Genomic DNA, 18,304 nt, shown 5'->3' with positions numbered 1-18,304 from the left:
ACAGTACGTGTGCAAAAAAATCTTGGTGTCCTTATGGACGGAAAAGTGAACATGAGCCAACAATGTGATGCAGTGGTTTAAAAAGCCAATGGGATCTTGGCCTGCTTAAATAGGAGTCTAGTGTCTAGATCCAGGGAAGTCATGCTACCCCTCTATTCTGCCTTGGTCAGACAACATCTGGAATCACACGGTGTCCAATTCTGGGCACCGCAATTGAAGTTGATGTTGACAAGCTATAATGTGTCCAGAGGAGGGTGACTAAAACGATCAAGGGTCTAGGGAACAAGCCCTATGAGGAGCAGCTTAAAAGAGCTGGGCATGTTTAGCCTGCAGAAGAGAAGGCGGAGAGGAGGCATGATGAGGGCTATGTATCAAGATTGTGAGGGGAAGTCATAGGGAGGAGGGAGCTGCCCTGGTGACTAGGACATGGAACAATGGCTTCAAACTAAAGGAAAGGAGATTCCACCTGAACATTAGGAAGAACTTCCTAAGTGTGAAAGCTGTTCAGCTGTGGAACTCTGCCCCAGAGTGTGGTGAACGTTCTTTCTTTGGAGGCTTTTGACCAGGCTGGATGGCCATCTGTCGGGGGTGCTTTGAGATTTTTCTGCTTCTTGGCAGGGGTTTGGACTGGATGGTCAACAAGGTCTCTTCCAACTATATGATTCTATGAGTCCACTGTAAACACTGCTTGTTTGTGGAAATGTGGCAATCAGAAACCCTTTACTGTTGCCATGTTTTTTGTGACCCTAACATTGAACCAAAGGGCATTTAGGGTCAGAAACAACAGTTTGAGAAGCGGTGTTTTAGAGTACACAAGATTTGTATCTTGGGATTTCCTTTTGGGTTTTAGGAAAACACAGAAATAATCGGATTAGGTTTTGTCTGAATGAAATTTGATAATTAATAATTTGATCCGTTCACAAGTGATTGCCTTGGGTTTTGTAACTGCAAAGCTTAAATTCTTTTGCATCAGCTTGCTGTAAATTGCAAATTTATAAATTGCTATCTTGGCCATATAATAACATTCATAACACAGATAAAACAAGACTAAAGGTGAACAACTGAGGAAGTGGAGCTTTTAAAAAGTGCCACCAGTTCAAGCAGGTGTAAAGATACTGTAAATCATCGATATAGGTTGAGCGTCTCTTGTCCGGAATTCTCCAATCTGAAATACTCCAAAATCTAACATTGTCCACATGGATGCCTGAGATAGTGACACTTTTGATTTTTGATGGTTCACTGTATATCAACTAAATATCATGCATAAATTTATTATTTAAAATATTGCATAAAATGACCTTCAGGCTATGTGTATAAGGTCTATATAAAATATACATGAATTTTGTATTTAGACTGCAAGATATCTATGTATGCATATGCAAACACAGATATTCCAAAATCCATCAAAATCTGAAATTCAAAACACATCTGATTCTAAACATTTCAGGTAAGAAATACTCAACCTATACCTTAAACAAGAGGAACTAGATTTAGGAAAGAGAAATGCTGGTCTCAATTCATGTAACTTTCCCACTCTCACCCTCCAGCAATATTGGAAGACTAACCATTACTTCCCGCCAGAAGCACATTTGGATTTTTTTCCAGATCATCTCTTTAATATAATTTTATTTCTTTTTTATTGTTCCCCATCCCCCCCTTTAAATACACAACAGAAAGACATTTTCCCTTCTCCCCATTTGGGGTGTAAAGTTGTGGGGAGAAGGGGGTTCTGAGGAAAACAGGGTGGTCCAGAGGGCGAGCCACTGAAGAACCCCATCCCTCTTTAACACCCCATATGTAGTTCGTTTGGTTAAGTGCGGCTTTTTCTTTAACCCCTTTTTCTACCCCACAGGTTTCCACTTTCATCAACTTCTTAAAATTCACGTCCATCTTGGTTGGCTTGGGAGGACGTCAAAACACGTAACGGGAAGGAATGAAAAGAACAGGAAAAGGAACCCCAAAAGAATTGACACAAAGAGGACGGGGAAATGTAAAAGGTTGACTTTTTTCTTCATCATCTTATGTCTTTTTTCTTTTAAAAAATTATTTCCAGTTTGCTTTTTATTATTCCTTTTTGTTAGTGGGTAGTCTCTCTCTCACTGTTGGTTTTCATATTTTTTGGTTATTGTATAGAAGTTTTTTAAGAGCTTTGGATTCATAAAGAGGGTTTTTTGTGTTTTTTTTCTTTTTTTCTTTCTTTTTTCTTTTTTGCAAGGACGTCGGCACACGACGCATGGCTGTGTGTGCATGACGGGAGGATCCTTCTGGTTTTCGGGTTTTTTTAAAGCCATTGGAGTAGGTTTTGTGTCGTTTCCCGCACAGAGACGGAAGTCACGTCTATCAGGAGGAAAAAGACAGCGAGGTTGTCGGTTTTATTTGGTTCCCCGGGGCAGGTAAAGACCCAACTGGGGAGGAGGAGGAGGAGAGAGAGGAAAAAAGAAATGGTGGGAAAGAAAAAAGCAATGCCTTTTTCTTTCCCTGTTTGGTTGCTGTTCAAGTCGTTCAAATCCATCAACAGTTCGGGAGTCTGTCCATCCATCCTTGACGGTCATTTTTATACACAATGGGCAGCGCATGCTCTGGGAGGGGTGGGGGTGGGGAGGGGGGACTCAGTTTCTCATCTTGCCCCCCACCCTCCCCTAAGTTTTGTCTCCTTGGGTTCATCATTTTCATTCTGTCCATACTTTTTGTTTGCTTTGCTTTTTTTGGCCTTCTTCAGTTTGTAACACAGTAAAAGGGTGGAAGGTGAGTGTGAGAGAGGGAGCTCTAACAGGTGTGTGTGTAAAAGAGAGAGAGGAGACTTGGGTGCACAAGGTTGTCGAGAGTGTGCCAGCTGCTGTTTTAAAGGAAGGTCTGAGCACACTTGTGGCAAGAGAAGGGCTTTGGGCCACATGTGGCAATGTAAAGGGGGAAATATGTAAGACGAGATGGAGTAATTTGAGAGCATTTCCATTGATGTGAGGAGAGATGTTGCTGCCTGGGGATACAAAAGGTGTAGGGAGAACTCACCCACAGGTGAAAAGCCCTAAGTATAGGGAACATGTGAGCGTAAAATGGCAGGGTTCATCTTGAGATTCTTGGCAGAAATATCAAAAAGTTCTTCTAAGATGCAATGGGAGTCCTGAACAATAAGCAACTCTCACATGAGGTACATGTGTATGCCACAGGAGATGGAAGACTGGAATACACTGGTAAGCGAGAGGGAATGGATGAGAGCTGGCATCCATATTGGATTTGGTCAGCTCTGGCGGTCCAAGTAGGATCCAGTTTTGGGAGGCAGGTTAGTTGGAGAGGTAGGGAATCAGGCTCAAGTGACACATGGGATGGTATATAGGATAGGGCTGATCAGTTTAGTTGGCAAAGATATGTGAGTCGGTGTAGGCAGAAGTGTCAAAAGGATTTGCTTAGGTCAAGGAAAATAACTTCCATATTCTATACTGGGGTTGGCATTCATGCAGCCTTTTTGGAGCTGTTAGACAGGCAAGTCTCAGCGACCTTGACCAGCACAGCTGGTAGTCAGGAATGCTGGGAAGTGCCCTGCAGCAACATCTGCAGAAAAGCAAGGTTTTCAGCCTTGTTCTATAAGAAGTCCCATTTCCTTCATCCAAACCAATCCTATACCATAGAAAGAGCACAAAGCCATTCTGTATGGACAGACTGCATTCCTGTTCAACCTCAGGGGCAAGTGACAATTCTACAAAATGAGTGGCACAAGATGTGCACACTTTGGAACAAAGAGTGGGGTCTGAGATGAGTGAATGACTGGGATTGGCTCGGGCAGTTGGTGGGCTTCTATCACTTATATGTGCTGTTTGCTCTTCCTTGCTGGCAGTAAGAAAAGGGAGAGGTTGAGTTGGGCTTTGCATGAGGGTTATTGGATTTGGGCAGGGGTGGCACTCAAGTGGTATCCACCCCACCACTGGCTGGTTCATTAGTCATTCTCTCTCAATGGTGGCAGTGTAGCATCCGTCTCTATAAAGCTAGTAGTGTCGTAGAGGTAGCGTTACTTTTTGGGTTGGAGTCCGAGTGAGGTAATTTGGATTCCTCTTTGGCAAACACCGATGCGGTTGCTGCGTTGGATCCGGCCTTGCGCCGGTGAGCGCTGGAGCGCAGGTGGGCCCCCAGCGCCTCACGTCCGCTCACAAGCACCTCACAGGCCAGGCAATGGTAGGTGCACACGGGCACCCGCAGCGGAGGTGGGGCAGCAGGGGGCTGGCGCCCAAAGTAGCAGAAAGCAGCCTGGTGGGCAGCAGCTGCCCCTTCACTCTCAAAGGCTGCCTTGCACTGGCGGCAAAGGTACTGGTGAGTCACGTCAACCGTAGAGATGCCAGGGGCCTCTGATACCTCCACAGGTGGCTCAGGCGTGGGCGTTGGGAGCAGGGGGCTGGGCAGCAGCCCCATAAGTGTCTGAGGTATGACAGGATTCATGGGAAAGAGCCCCTTCTTCATGCCGTAAAGCTGCTGGAAGTAAGCCCCAGGCAGCTGGGCACCAAACAGTGAGGGGGCCGCGGCTGTGGCTGCCGGCAAAGGGAAGGGCAGGAACTGGCCACCCAAGAGAGCTGGAACGGCGGCCTTTAACGTCTTGAGGTTCTTCAGTGTGGCAGTGGAGGACAAGGAGGGTTCCTGGGCTGGATTTGAAGAGGGGTCTGCCTGGCTGTCGCTTGGGGCAGCCTCAGGAACAGGAGCAGGCTCTGTTGCAGGACCAAGCTGAGCCGGCTCTGGAGTAAGCTGTTGAGGTAAAGGAGGGCCTGGCTGGCTGGCGGACAAAGGGTTGCTCAGAACTCCAGAGGAAGAAGATGGACCTGTTGAAATGAGAGAGAGAGAAAAAGCCGTGAAATTACTGTCCTCTTAATTCCTTCTGCTTTCACTACCTTTTGCTGCCCCCACCTCCATCCCTTCTTAAAGGTCTAGAGCAGTGGTTCTCAACCTGTGGGTCCCCAGGTGTTTTGGCCTACAACTCCCAGAAATCCCAGCCGATTTACTGGCTGTTAGGATTTCTGGGACCTACAGGTTGAGCATAACTGGTCTAGGGGCATAATCAAGAAGGTACAGATAAACCATCTATCCTCCACAATTGAATACCTGCATCTAAGAGCTATTATTGTGTTTTATTTCTGGCAAAGGATACATCTGCAGTCCTTGGTTAGCTGATGCAGAAGTGGCAGAGAATGGCGATCCTATACTATTTTCAACTTAAGAGTCTCCTCTGACTCACTGACCACAACAGAAATCTTAAGAGATGGAAGTGATAGAAGAGAGATGAAGACAAGATGGAAGGAAAGTTTGAAACATTGCATCTTGGAATAAAAAGGATACAAGCATGTGGCCTGAAACTGAAAACCTCCACTGAAAATGACTGAGTGGTAAAACTGTATGACGGAGATATCACATGCCCCTGTAAAAGAAGATAGAGCCTTGGGTTTCTACTCTTGGATGTAACATACCTTACCTTTTTTTTACTGCTCACTCACCTGGCACAAAGGGTGCCATGCTTCCCAGGGAAGATGACACAGTGGTGGGAGGCACTGAGGAGCCCAACCTGGTTGGAGATGGTGTCCCTTTGTCTGGCACAAACTCATAGCACTTGCTCTCACTCTTGAGCTGGGCCTTGATAGCTTCCTTGAGTCGGGCAAGATGGCCCCTAGAGAAGAGGTGTCCACGGCAAGACACATAAAAATCATATTTGATTTCACAGTAGGGGCACTCAGACTGAGCCTGAGCATTGGGGGTGCCCTCATCACCAGTGGCTGCCTTAGCCTTTTTCTCCTTTGCTCTGGCATTCTGAAACCAGACCTGGATTACCCGCTTGGGCAACCCTATCTCCTCACCTAACACCTCACACTCCTGCATGGTGGGAGTTCGATAGGCCTCGTAGCAAGCCTTCATGATCTTCAACTGGATGCTGGACATCTGTGTCCGATAGCGGCGCTGGCCCAAAGAGTCATGCATGCCTCCAGATCCACCATCCACTGCTCGACTCCGCCGGTTACTGGAGAAATCCAGATCAGCTAATGAAGATGAGGATGAGGACGAGTCACTTAGCTCTCCTCCTGACAGGCTCCGATCTTCATTCTCCTTGGATAACTCTTCTTCAGCTGCTTCTTCCTGTATGTTTACATCAGCAGGAACTTCAGGCTTAGCTAGTGGCAGCTGCAAGCTCACCACAGGGAGGCTGGAGGTGAAGGAAGCTCCATAATGGATAGATGGATCTCGTGGTGAAGGGCTGAATTTTGGGAAAGTAGTGGGGAGCGATGGTGAGGGCTTACTGTTTGGAATAGTGGTGCTGGTGTTACACCGAAACTGGCCCTTCCTCTCGCGGGCTCTTGTATTCTGGAACCACACTTGGACTACCCTCTTTTTGAGCCCAACTTCTTCAGAGATACAATCGAGCATCTTCCGTGTCGGATTAGAGTCCTGCATGTACCAGCGGAACAGAATCTCCAACTGCTCTGGCAAAATGGTGGTGCGGAGGCGCTTGTCCCGGGGGGGCTCGCTATCCCCACCTGCCATGCTGGCACATTCGCTCCCAGTGGGTGACAAGCTCCCATCCTCATGCTTCCGCTTTTGTGCCCGAGATGAATCCGGGTAGGCGGTACGTTCACAATATGCTAAGGGTGGCAAATCTAGAGAGGGGGAAGGGCCAGTGGTGGGTGGTGGAGGAGCAGTTGCTGGCATATGACTGGTACGGTGGACACTGAGGAGGTCAGCACTTGAAAAAGTAGCTGGGCACTGATCACATACATGGTTGCTTGAACCTTCTAATGGATCTGCTGGGGCTGGCTGTTCCTCCTCTGGGACTTTTTCTTCTGTATCATCTGTCTTAGTTTCCCCCTCTGTACCTGAAGGCTCTTCCTTTTCCTTTTCTTCTTCATCTTCTTCCTCCTGTTCTTCATCCTCAGGGCCCTCGTTATCTTCCTCCACTCCATATCCATCTCCTTCTTCAGGCTGGTCATTGTAGCATTTTTTGAGGTGGCGCACAAGCTCAAAGATGCAGCGGAAGGATATCCGGCACTTCTTGCAGGTAGGCTGTGTGTTAAGACTTCCACTGGCCATGCCAGCTTCACCTCCACACTTCCGGGCCTTCTGACGGGCATTTTGGAACCAAACCACAATGACGCGGTTGGGCAAACCCAAGAGAGCTGACAGCCGCTCAACCTCTCCATCTTTAGGGTAAGCACTGGACTCAAAGAAGGACTGCAAAGCCTGAGACTGGAACTCAGTGAATTTGGTACGAGAAAAGCGCCGGGTTGTTGGGAAATTTGTCCGAGATGGTTCCAGCACTCCAGAGGCACTGCCACCTTCCTCCTCCTCCCCTCGAAACCATAGAGACTTCAAGTGTTCGGGAGACACACGGGGGGTTTCAACTTCTGGTTGTGGGACCACCACAGGCATGGGTTGCATTAAAAAAGGAGGACAGAGGGAGGGAATCTCCTGGGGCATGGGAGCTGGTGTAACAGTGACTGTGGTAGTCTCTATTGGGGTGGTGTTTGCGGCAGTTGTAGTGGCGGAAGAAGAAGAAGCGGTGGTAGTTTCAATGGGTAGTACTGGTGGCAGGGGCGGATACATGCTGTCATAACTTTTCCGAAACTGCACAGCATAGCGATTAAGTGCCTCAAAAGGCAAGAACCGCCGGTGGACATGCTCCTCATGTGTTTTTAGGATCAGCATGTTGGAGAATTGTTTCCCACATGTGCCGCACTGCAGCTTGCCCACCGGAGGACGTGGGGCAATGGTTGGAGCGACTGTGGCAGGCTGCTTGCCCTCGTTGTACTGGATCACAAGCTCAAAGCCAAAGTTTTCCAGAAGGGCTTTGGCTGCTGTACGGGATGCCTCATTTCCTGGCTGACTCCCCTCTGCCTCCTCCACTTCAGCTTCTTCAGTTGGTTCAGGTTTAGGGTTGTTGGCAATTGCTGGTGCTTGCTCTTCCTTGGTTGGCATGGATGGCAGCAACACAGGTGGTGTGGTTGGGAGTGTCAGTGCTGGGGCAGCTAAAGCCAGCTTAGGGGTCACCTTGAGATCATGTAAATAAAAGGGTAGCAGGAGTTGCTGCTGCTGCTGGAGTTTTAAGAGAGACTCTGGTACCAATGGAAAGGGTGGAAGCAGCGGTGGTGTAAATAAGGGTGTGGGGAAGCGTTGTAGTTCTGCTGTGGATGGTGCCAAAAATGGAAGTGCTGGTACCTGCACACAGTTGGGGACCTCGGTTTCCAATGGTGTCTCATTTAGATGTTCTGATTCAGTAGGCGGCAGTTCTGCTTTGCCAGCAGCTTCCATCTTGGCTACACGGGAACGGGTCTGGTGCAGAACTGATCGCATGTGGATCTCCAAAGTAGAACTTTGGTTGTATGAGACCCGGCAAGTGGTACACTTGTAGGGCTTGTCTGAGGATGGCTGGAGAGTCCCCGGTGTGCCCGACTCACCCCGGGATGGCGCTGAGGGATCAGCTGAGGCCTTCTTCATCTTGTGTAGGTGGGAGACAGAGTTGTAGTGCACCAAGAGAATGTTCTTCTGAGTGAAGGATTCCTTACATACTGTACATTTGTATGGACGGGCAGGATCTAAGAACTTATCTAAGGCAAAATTGGTTGCCTTGCGATAGGAAAGGGGATGCCGGGGGTCTTGGCTGAGAGGAGTAAGCAGCGAGACATCAGGGATCTCAGATGGAACCTGTGATGGTGGCAGCTGCTCCTCATGTGGAGCATTTGATCGAGGAGGGTCTTCATCTTCAGACTCTGGAGGAACAACTGGAGGTGGTGGTGGAGGAGGTGGCGGCGGCGGAGGCGGCGAAGAGATTGGAGGTGGTTTTTCCAGTGGATCTGCAGGTAAAGCAGGGGAAGAGGCAGGAGGGGGAGGGGATCCAGGGCAAAGCATGGGAGCTGGAGGGGTCTTCTCCCTTACAGTTGGTGCTGATGAAGGGAAAGGAGAGAGAGAGAGAGAGAGAGAGAGAGAGAGAGAGAGAGAGAGAGAGAGAGAAAAGAGAAGATTGTTAGGTACACTTACAGTGTTGGTGTTGGATATCCATGTTGGCCGCCTGCTAGAAATCAACAAAAACTTGAATCACACCTTAAAAACTAAGCTTTTGTGGATGGTCAAGAAAAGCTGACACCAAATAAGCATGTTAATCTTTAGAATGCCACTTTTTGCTGATTTTACACATAAGTAGTGTATCCCACAACCCAAGATGGATCAGTAGTTGTGTAATAATCTAGATGTGAACCTCTAGATTGTTCTCTCTAGTTATCTCTAGGTCTTCCAGTATGGCTCTACCGTCAAGCTTCCATCCTTAACCTATCCAGAGATTGAGACATGTAGAAATGTTAAAAGTTTGGTGTGTTACTGAAGTTGCAAACAAATTGTGCTGTTATTACACTTAGCCTCTAATATTGATGAGTGACTGGTATTATACTGAGTTTCCTGCCATAGCATCCTAAGAATCATGAATTTTCATGTTCAGACTAGTGAACAAAATGTCTAGCCTTTATGACACCTGGGGGATGGGGGGAAAACCTAAGAAAAAGCTCCACAAAATGCAAAGAGAATCTGTCATTTAGTTTTACTTCAGCTGCAGTTCCTGCTTTCTTGGAACGATGGAATAACTAGGGTGCCAAGCTATATGTTCTGAAGACAAACTGACCATCAATAGGGTCGGTCAAACAAGTGAATGCTGCCATCTTGACTAAAGGATAGAAATGTTGCTTACCAACAAGGGGACTCTTGGGTTCATTTCCAGCCCCTTGCTCTGAGCTGGGTGTCCCACTTGACTTTGGTGGATCAGGAGAGACACTGCGGCCAGGAATAACTTTGGTGGTAAAGGTCATTTCCACTGTGGTGGCCTAGAGATTGAATAAAAAGAAAGATACAAAGCAAAATTAGAGAAGACTAAAGTAATGAAGTTACAAAAGCTGCTTGACCATTTCATGGATGGCAGAGCAGCAGTTAAGGAACCTCTCTTAGTGTGATCAAAGGCATCTTCTATCAAGATCATAACTCGTGCAACTCTATCCTGGTGTTCTAGTTCCTTTCCAATCAGTGCTTAAGAGATTAACCTCTCTATTTTCTTCAACTCTGCCCATCTTTGTCTTCCAAGAGCCTCTTTAGCAATAGAAGGATAAGCAGACATTCATCAAGCCAAGTTTCCTCCATTGTCTCATGAAAGGAAGAACTTCATTTCTTGAATTAACTGCCTGCTCTGTAAACTAGCAAAACAGGAGGCTCTCCAAGTGACTCTGAACTACAACTACCAGCATTACTGGCCACACTGGCAGGGGCTGATGAGATCCCAAAATCAATCCCATCTGGGAAGATCACTGGTCCCCAGTTGTATAAAAGAAACACTGGAATCCAAAAGAGAAGCAATGCCATTCAATCCCAGCCAATTAACTTTCTTCTGAAATATCATCCAGTGAGCTCACTCACCACCAGCAGCAGCTTTTCTACACATTCAGGCACCACATTGTGAATGTGGCTGAGGTGAAAGTGGAGGTTGGTGCGGCCCACCAGCTGCTCCTGGCACAGTGGGCAACGGAACTTGGGCTGCACAGCATGCTGGGAGATGGTGTGAGCCCGCACAGCTTCGGTGGACTGGTCGACATAGTTGCAGTATGGACAGCAGAACACCTGGTTTCCAGGAGATGTTAACAAGAGGAAAGATATAGGAAGAAAATTGGCTCAATCTTTCTCAACCATCTTAACTATAAGAATTATGAATCATCTAAAAGAGTCAGAACTGGAAAGAACAAGAGAGATAGCAGGCAAGCAAATCTGAACTCGTTTTTAAAGGGAGCACATTAGTGTTGGCCATTATTTCTGTAAAAGTTGTGAGTAACACAATGGCAACAAGTTATAAACACATTACTTTCGCATTTTAAAACTTTATAATACTTTATCCCGCCAAATCTTTAAAATGACCTAAAATGCCCACTCATGTTTCAGAAGTGGTGACTTTTAACAGATCCAGTCCTCCCAAAGTTGCAAGTTATAGGTAAAGTTATCACTTAAAAAGCATTACTTCCAAACAATATATATTTTAAGGCCACTCCACTTCATTTGAAATGTATGAGAGTGGATGGGTGGCAACATTTGTCCTACGATGGCTATTCAAGCAAGTCTGCTCCAGAATCATGCAGGCAATCATCCTGATGGTCACCTAACTCCAAGCAGTTCCTCCACCCACCCAGTGCCATTATGCCCCACTCACAGTAGTATCGCCCACACCTCCAGCTTTCGTTTCAGCTTCATTAGAACCTGCAAAAAAGGGAAAAGAAAGGATGGGAAAAGAAAGTAAGGATGTACTGCATCTCCAACAGACAACAAATAGGCATCTTTACATCACCAGAAGCCTGGTGGGGACCCTAAGGGTGACCGCAGTTCACAAGTTTTTTGGGATGTGATGGGAGAAGAGAAATTAGTCAGGTGGGTGGAGAGGACAACTGCAGACAGGACAAAGGAGTGTGCTGTGCAACGATGCCATGGAGAGGAGTACCCTTACGAGATGGTATGCAAGAGGGGAAAAGCAACTCACCAGACGTCCGAATTTGACACTGCAATTCTTTTTCAGGGAATGAAATGTCTGATGTAGTTTCCTTCCCTAGAAATGGGAGAAAACCAAAAAATAAAAATGGGAGGGGGTGTTACTATCCTTTGGTCACCTCCAATGTCTAGATGGAAACTTTTTTTTATCCTAGCCCACCCCCACCCCCCACCACAGATAGGTTTACATTTCTCCCTTCTCATTCCTATAGTACTCTTTCAGAAGGCTGGAAGCCAAAAAGTTCAGAAAAATTGAAAGGAAAATGGGGAGAAACAGAGGGAATTCCGCCGCCAACATTGTGGAAGTCGGAATGACGCACGATCTAGGACTTTATCCTCGTCAGAGACTAATTAAACTCTCAACCCAAGTGGGATCGTTAATATCGAACGGGCTCGCCTCCCCGCCTGGTAGGAGCAACCTCACTGCCATTGGCAACTCAATTAACACTATTCAATACACCCGCCAAGATGCTAAGACCTCCATTTCTCACTACTCAGGGTGCCCCCCATGCTTCTTCTACTGTAGTTCTAGCTTCCCCAAATCTCTTCCTATAAGCTCCCCATAACCCTTCTCCACAGGACCACCACTACCTGGTTTCCCCCACATTTCTTCCATGGTGCATCCAAATTCCTCATCCCTATCTTCTCTCTTACACTAAGCTTTCCCCAAATCACTCTCAAACTATAACCAAAGACCTCAGTATCCTATTCCTCTCTTGCTGCACCTTGACTGACATTAGGTCCTGGCCTATAGTCACCCCCAACAAACTCCAGACATAGCCCCTCTCCCATATTCTATTATAAACATGATTCTTATTGACTTCTGCATGCAGGTAGGAATGGAGGGTCAATGGTGTTTGAAGAGATAAATTGAAGCTGGGAACAGGGCCAACTGGCATTGCTTGGACGGGCGTCCCCTCGGGCACAGGAGACAAGAGGTGGGGGGGGGGGCAGCTACCATCTGGGGGAGAAGGGAGGGAGAGGAAGAGCGAGAAAAATAGAGAGAAATCTATCTTTCTTCCTTACGTCTCCCCCCCACCACCACCACCACCGCTTATGGTCCCTACATCTCTCTCATTTCTCTTTTCCTTCATTCTTCCTGAAGGTTGCTAGGCAACCACCCCAGTATCTGTCATAATCCATTATGAAGCGGGGGGGGGGGGTGTGTGGAGGTGGGAGGGAGGGGTTGGCGGTGGTTGTGGAAGAGGAAGGATGGAAGGACGATGCAAGGCATTCAGCTGCTTCGCGCTTCACTATTCACAGACACAGGAATATATTAAACAGAGCAAAGGGGAAGCCAGGGTCAGGGTGGGATGGCAAATGGAAGGATGGCAGAATATGTGGTACCATCTCTGATCCCCTTGCACCCCCACCCAGGTAGACTGTGCTAGCCACCATTTGGGCAAAATTATGCCTTCTTACAGCTGTTTTATTGGTTATCTTTTGGGGCCTTCTTTTCAATGCCTCATAGATTTCTGTATATATCATTATCCACTGAAAACCTGCAGTCTGCCTTCTTCCATTTTTTAAAGAGCCCCTAAAATAATCACCGCCATTGCTGGACGCGGGCATCTGTGCTGCCTTCAATGGCCGACCTGCAGGCTCGCTACTGGCAGAGTTCACAGGAGCAAAACAGATGTATCTCTCCAGGCCCGGAGCATTTTCACCATTCTGAAGAAGCTGGAGGCGCCACTGGCCATGCGCATCTCGGTGTTGGGGGGAACGAAGGTGTTGGATCATCACTAAGCGGTTCAGAGCATCCGTGTTGCAGAGGAGGCAGTGGAATTGGGCCGATTCGGATCCTGCTGTGGATGGAGCCGACGTCGCCTCCATTTCCAGAAGGAACTGATGGTAGAAACCAAAAGAGCTACAGCCAGCAAGAAGGGGATCCACTACCTTTATCCTACCAAAAACTGCACCCCTTGGCATCTTCTTGGTTCCTTTTTATCATTTTTATTAAGATTTTTAATAAATAATAAAATGCTTTGTTATATAAATATAAACAAAGAAGAGAGAAAATGGAAGAAAGAGAAGGGAAATAGGTAAAAATAAAAAAGAAACTGGATAGAAAAAAGAAGGAAAAAGTAAAAATGACTTCCAATCTTTTCTTCAGCCATTGTTGAAGTACAGGTTGAGTATTCCTTATCCAAAATGCTTGAGACCAAAAATGTCAGATATCTTTGCGTAATGCTATCATGGACCACCATAAACCTTGACACATTAAAGAAATCCCAAGGTACTGGTAGGGTATTGTTTATCAAAAATACTTGGAAACAGGTGTTTTGAATTTTGGACTTTTTTTTGGATTTTGGAATCCCTAGATTTCCATATATCTACCTAATGAGATATCTTGGAGGTGGGACCCAAGTCCAAACATGAAATTCACTTGTGTTTCATATATACCTCATATGCATAGCCTGAAGGGCATTTTATGCACAATATTTGTAGTATTTTGTTCATGAAAACATAGTACACAGAACCATCAAAAAGCACAAGTGTCACTATCTCAGCCACCCAATTGGAGAATTTTGGAAGATTTCAGGATTCTGGATAAGGCATGCTCAATGCCTATATAATCAGTCTATACCTCTCTCAATAATCCCTTAAGGATTTCTAGAAACATTGTTTGCCTAGAATTACAAAAAGGGACTACAAAAAACAGATAATCCAACATCTCTGCCCATACAGGAATCTGTCGACATTTCTCTGAAATCCAGTTCATCTTTTTTACTTGATCACACCCATAAACCTTTAAGCACCTTCTATAAGCTTCTTCAAGACAACAAATGTGGTTTCATCATTCCTTGACTACTACCATTTATGTTATCCCTAAGCCCCATCCACTCCACTTGACCCCACCTCACCTAACTTCATACCTTGTAACCTTGCAGTGCCTCCTGGTGTCCAGCACCAGCCACATGCAACCGCATCTTCTCCTTGCTGTTGGTCTCATATTCGCAGAGGTTGCAATGCAAATGAAGGGGTGGGCCAAGTGGAAGGTCCGCCCCTAGGTGCACTCCAACATTGCCCCCTTCTCGCAGGTGGGCCGCCAGCTGGTACTTCAAGGCGTGCTTGTCTGTCTTGAGATGGAGCTGAAAGTTTGCCTTCAGCTGGGTGCCATATGCGCAGAGCCTGCATCGGTGTAAGTCGCCGGACACCTCCTTCCACTCAGCCTCGGGCAGTGAGCGTGGTACGGAAGCATGGCGTAATAGCGCTTCCAGGCTATCGGTGCTGAATGCTTGGCACACCAGGCAGCCAAACAATCTCTGGGGAACTGTCAGGTCTGATCCAGAATGGGGTGGCAATGGAGTAGGAGTGGTGGTTTCCGGAGAGAGTGATGCAGGGGCTGCAGGGAAAAGATTGGGAGAAATAAGTGAGGGATATAGAATATATTTGGATGGAAGTACAAGCCTAAATAAATGCAACGTGAAAGGAAACCCAACTCCATGTTATGGTGCCCAAGCTCCTAACCAACATTACCAAAAAACCTGCATTTTTGGAGAAAGGTAGGATGAAAAAAAAAATTCCAGATCAATTGGTATACCTTTTGCCTTGGGTTTTTAAGGGTGCTTGGCCAAAGGTTACCCCACAAAAGTCAAATTTGGCTATTACCAGCTGGAGTTGCCCCTAGCGTGAGCATAATGGGAATGTGGGTGATGGGAATGCTTAAGGGTCTGTGCCCTGTAGAACTGGAAGAGCAAAAACTGGAAGGCAGGGCCCGGGGTTGCCCCACAAAAAAGTTAAAAGATCTTATGGGGGAAAAAAGAAGATTGAACGACAAGTACACAAAAAATTATCAGAAAGAGAAAAAGTGATCAGAAGCCTGAGAATGGAGAAGTAAAGGCCAAAGATTAGGTGTAGCCTGTTTAACATTAACAGGAAAGTAGGAAAAGCCGATTTTCCCTTACCTGACCCCAAAGCGGCTATCTTCCTGCCAGTTGAACTGAGGTGTGCGAAGCCTCCGTTGAGCAACAGTTGGGTTTGCTCCATGGGCTTATCACTCCGCAGGCCTGGGTTGCCCCCAGCGTGAGCATGATGGGAATGTGGGTGATGGGAATGCCCGAGGGTCTGTGCCCCGTAGAACTGGAAGAGCTCGGCCTGTGTTTTGCCTCCAGGCGGGGCCTGGGGTTGCCCCAGTAGCCCCGGCAGGGCTAAGGGCAACCCCTGATGGAGCAAGAGCATATTCTGCATGTGCTTCTCGGACGTCATGTGGATCCGCAGGTTGCGAGAGATGTTGGTCTCATAGCTGCAGACTTTGCATTGCCAGGAGGATTTGCCTTTTGATTCCTTCTCATCGGGGGAAGATGGGGAAGGGGTCACCGGCGGGGCTGCTACCACCGAGGAGGTCCCGCCTCCTCCCGTGGCCTGGTAGCCCTGCAGGTTGGCTAAGTGCTTGTCGGACTGCATGTGAATGCTGAGATTGCCCTTGGTGGTGGTGGAATAGTTACAAGCCTCACAACGATAGGGTTTGTAGCCACAGTTGTAGCTCTCGCCCCTGGCAAGGCGGGGATGTGCCCCCCCAGTGCTGCAATACGCACAGTGGCTGTTGTTCTCCGGGTGTTTCTCTTTCATGTGCACGTCCAAGGTTTGCTGGTACTTGTAATGCCAGTTGCACTTGGGACATTTAAGAGTCTTGCAGGAGTTGCGTGAATGTAGCAGGGACATGTGGCCAGATAAGGTCAACCCAGAGTAGGCCATGGTGGTAAAATCCTCACCAAAGGAAAGGCTGGGCCCTCCATTGTGACTGTTGTTGCTTATCCCGTTGTTGATTTCAAAGCCAATGCTAGATATGTCATTGGCCATCCCAACACTGCTGGCAGGGAGTACCAAGTCATCTGTCGAAATATTATGGACCAATCCAGTTCCACTGGAATCAGTGTCATTGGCTAGGCTGTTACTAATTTTGGTGGTTGCTCCGGTGTCGCTGACTTCTTTGCCAGCTAATTCCGTACAGGTGACCTCGTTGGTTGACCCAAACTCTGCAGGTTCATTGGCAAACTCCATGCTGACTTCTTCCTTAAGCAACCCAATGCTTGCAGTTGCTTCAGAGGTGTTGGCCTTCATTAAAGGTGTTTCTGAGAGGAGGGTGTTGGCACCCATGGGTGGGCTTTGGCCATTTGAGCTTTGGTCTGGAAGAAGCCTGTCCTCTTCTTTGTGGTTTTCAGCTGCCAATGCTGCTACTGCCTCCTCCTTCTCCTCCTTTTCTTCCTCTTCTGGTTTGTCCTCCTCCATACTCCCCTTGGCCCTGTGCGCACCGCCGACCCTTGAATCTTTGGCATCAGGTGGCTCACATTGACTTTCTTGGCTCTTTGTTTCTTCCTTCTCCTCTTCCTTCTCTTCCGTTACATTCACCCATCTGCTACACATTCTGGCATTGAGGTCTGCCCTGATGGTGGGATTATTTGGTTCTAGGAAGCCAAGTGTGGTACCCTGGAACACGGCAGAAGCCTCTCTGGACAGGGCCTGGCATTCGTTGGTGCTCAGCTGCACCGCATGGGCTGCATGGGCATGAGTTGCCAAAGAGCGACCCCGGCGGAAAGAGAGACGGCATATTAGGCAAAGCCAGATGGGCGTCCCTGGTAGCTCCTCTTCTTGGCCACGGTTGGCTTCCCCTTTGGGGTTTTCCTCATCCTCCCCATGGGCGGTGGGGGCATCTTTGGGTTTGGTGGGAGCGTTTTTGGCAGATGTGGTTCGAGCGGCAGGCCCGGTCAGTCGGTAACTGTAGAAGGCGCCATGAGGAGTCCACTCGCCTGGCGCTGAGGTATTCTGGGACATTTGGTCAGTAGACATAAAGCCTTGGTTAGGGCCTCCACCGCGCTGGACGTGGAGGATGGACACTGGGGGAGCCGTGGTGCTAGGGGAGCCCTTTGGTAAGAGAACATGGCCGCCATTGAGGAGATAGGCTGAGCCTTCGGCAAAGAAGAAGAGCTGGGCCTCGCGTCCGCCATCTTCTGCTTCATCTCCACCTTCTGCTTCTTGCTTCTCCCCATCTTCTTCAGGGGATGTTGCTTGTGGGAAGGGGGACTGGTTACGTGTCGCTGGGCCACAGTCTGCTTGGAGCTGTGGGGCAGGCAAGATGGCTGCCGGGAGCTTCGCGGAGCCAAGCGTTGCTTGGGAACTGGAGCAGGGCCTCATGGTTTCGTCAGAAGGGGAGGTGGAGGAGGAAGGGTCCGCAAGGAGGAGGGGGGGTTCTTTGGTGGCTGGAGAGGCAGGAGAGCCCTGAGGGGGCCAAAGCGTGGCCCTGTCATCCTGCCCGTCGACCGAAGGGACAGCAGCGGAGGAGCAGGAGGAGGCAGGATTAGAGGAGGCGTCCATGGCGGTGCGGGCACGAGGGGCGCGGGGGGGTCATCTCAGCACAGGAGCCGAGACCCTGCAGGGGGCAGAAATAATAAGGCAAACCTGTGAGTTTTTGCGTTGCTCTTTTTCAGGAAAGAAAGGAAAATCTCACTCTACCTCATTCATCTTTGGACAGAGACGCAGGTGATCTGGTGAACATCAAAAAATTATGGTTCGACCAAATCTGTGGAATCGTAAGTCCATGCACAACTTGATTGCCCATGTTATATGCCCTTTCCCTGATGCGCACAGATAAACCATCTCCCTCAATAAAAGTTGCTTTTGCATTTTCACTAATTGACATATTATTTCTGCAGACTTTACCTTCATACTTTGCTGTCTTGTACACTTTTTGTTTGGCTGAAGAGCTGTGTTCAAGGCTTCAGAAAAGAAAAACTGCTTTTGTTAAGATTATCAGATCAAGATATATAAATTGGGTAAG

The 18,304-nt window shown here is 47.8% G+C and overlaps 2 protein-coding genes across 9 annotated transcripts in view; one reads left to right on the top strand and one right to left on the bottom strand.

Annotated features, from left to right (window-relative positions):
* thtpa (thiamine triphosphatase) overlaps positions 1-18,304 on the top strand; it is a 56,513-nt gene that overhangs the window by 11,863 nt on the left and 26,346 nt on the right. Inside the window, exons 3-6 of one of the 7 annotated variants that reach the window (XR_010007199.1) lie at positions 1,853-1,997; positions 5,124-7,021; positions 17,955-18,056; positions 18,180-18,299. Coding sequence is in view for 2 of the 7 variants with exons in the window: in XM_062984229.1 (XP_062840299.1) it covers positions 18,032-18,056 (25 nt within the window). In the remaining 5 variants the exon portion in view is untranslated. Of the gene's footprint in view, positions 1-1,852; positions 1,998-5,123; positions 7,023-13,058; positions 13,766-17,948; positions 18,057-18,179; positions 18,300-18,304 lie in introns of those variants that run through there. The other 6 variants (XR_010007200.1, XR_507605.3, XM_062984229.1 and 3 more) reach the window with 6 other exon arrangements.
* Positions 1,610-18,304, bottom strand: part of zfhx2 (zinc finger homeobox 2) — a 33,822-nt gene continuing 17,127 nt past the window's right edge. Inside the window, exons 2-10 of one of the 2 annotated variants that reach the window (XM_062984221.1) lie at positions 15,435-17,896; positions 14,403-14,872; positions 13,077-13,371; positions 11,519-11,584; positions 11,195-11,241; positions 10,414-10,614; positions 9,698-9,830; positions 5,472-8,903; positions 1,610-4,802 (exon numbers count right to left, since the gene is read on the bottom strand). In XM_062984221.1, the coding sequence (XP_062840291.1) occupies positions 3,973-4,802; positions 5,472-8,903; positions 9,698-9,830; positions 10,414-10,614; positions 11,195-11,241; positions 11,519-11,584; positions 13,077-13,371; positions 14,403-14,872; positions 15,435-17,841 (7,881 nt within the window). In that variant the 5' untranslated portion in view covers positions 17,842-17,896 and the 3' untranslated portion in view covers positions 1,610-3,972. The remainder of the gene's footprint in view (positions 4,803-5,471; positions 8,904-9,697; positions 9,831-10,413; positions 10,615-11,194; positions 11,242-11,518; positions 11,585-13,076; positions 13,372-14,402; positions 14,873-15,434; positions 17,897-18,304) is intronic. The other variant, XM_062984222.1, reaches the window with a different exon arrangement.

This window comes from Anolis carolinensis, chromosome 6, assembly GCF_035594765.1.
Source record: "Anolis carolinensis isolate JA03-04 chromosome 6, rAnoCar3.1.pri, whole genome shotgun sequence".
NCBI classification, from domain to species: Eukaryota; Metazoa; Chordata; class Lepidosauria; order Squamata; family Dactyloidae; genus Anolis; species Anolis carolinensis.
Note: the sequence above shows the minus strand (reverse complement) of the source record. Positions and strands in the feature narration are given on the sequence as shown.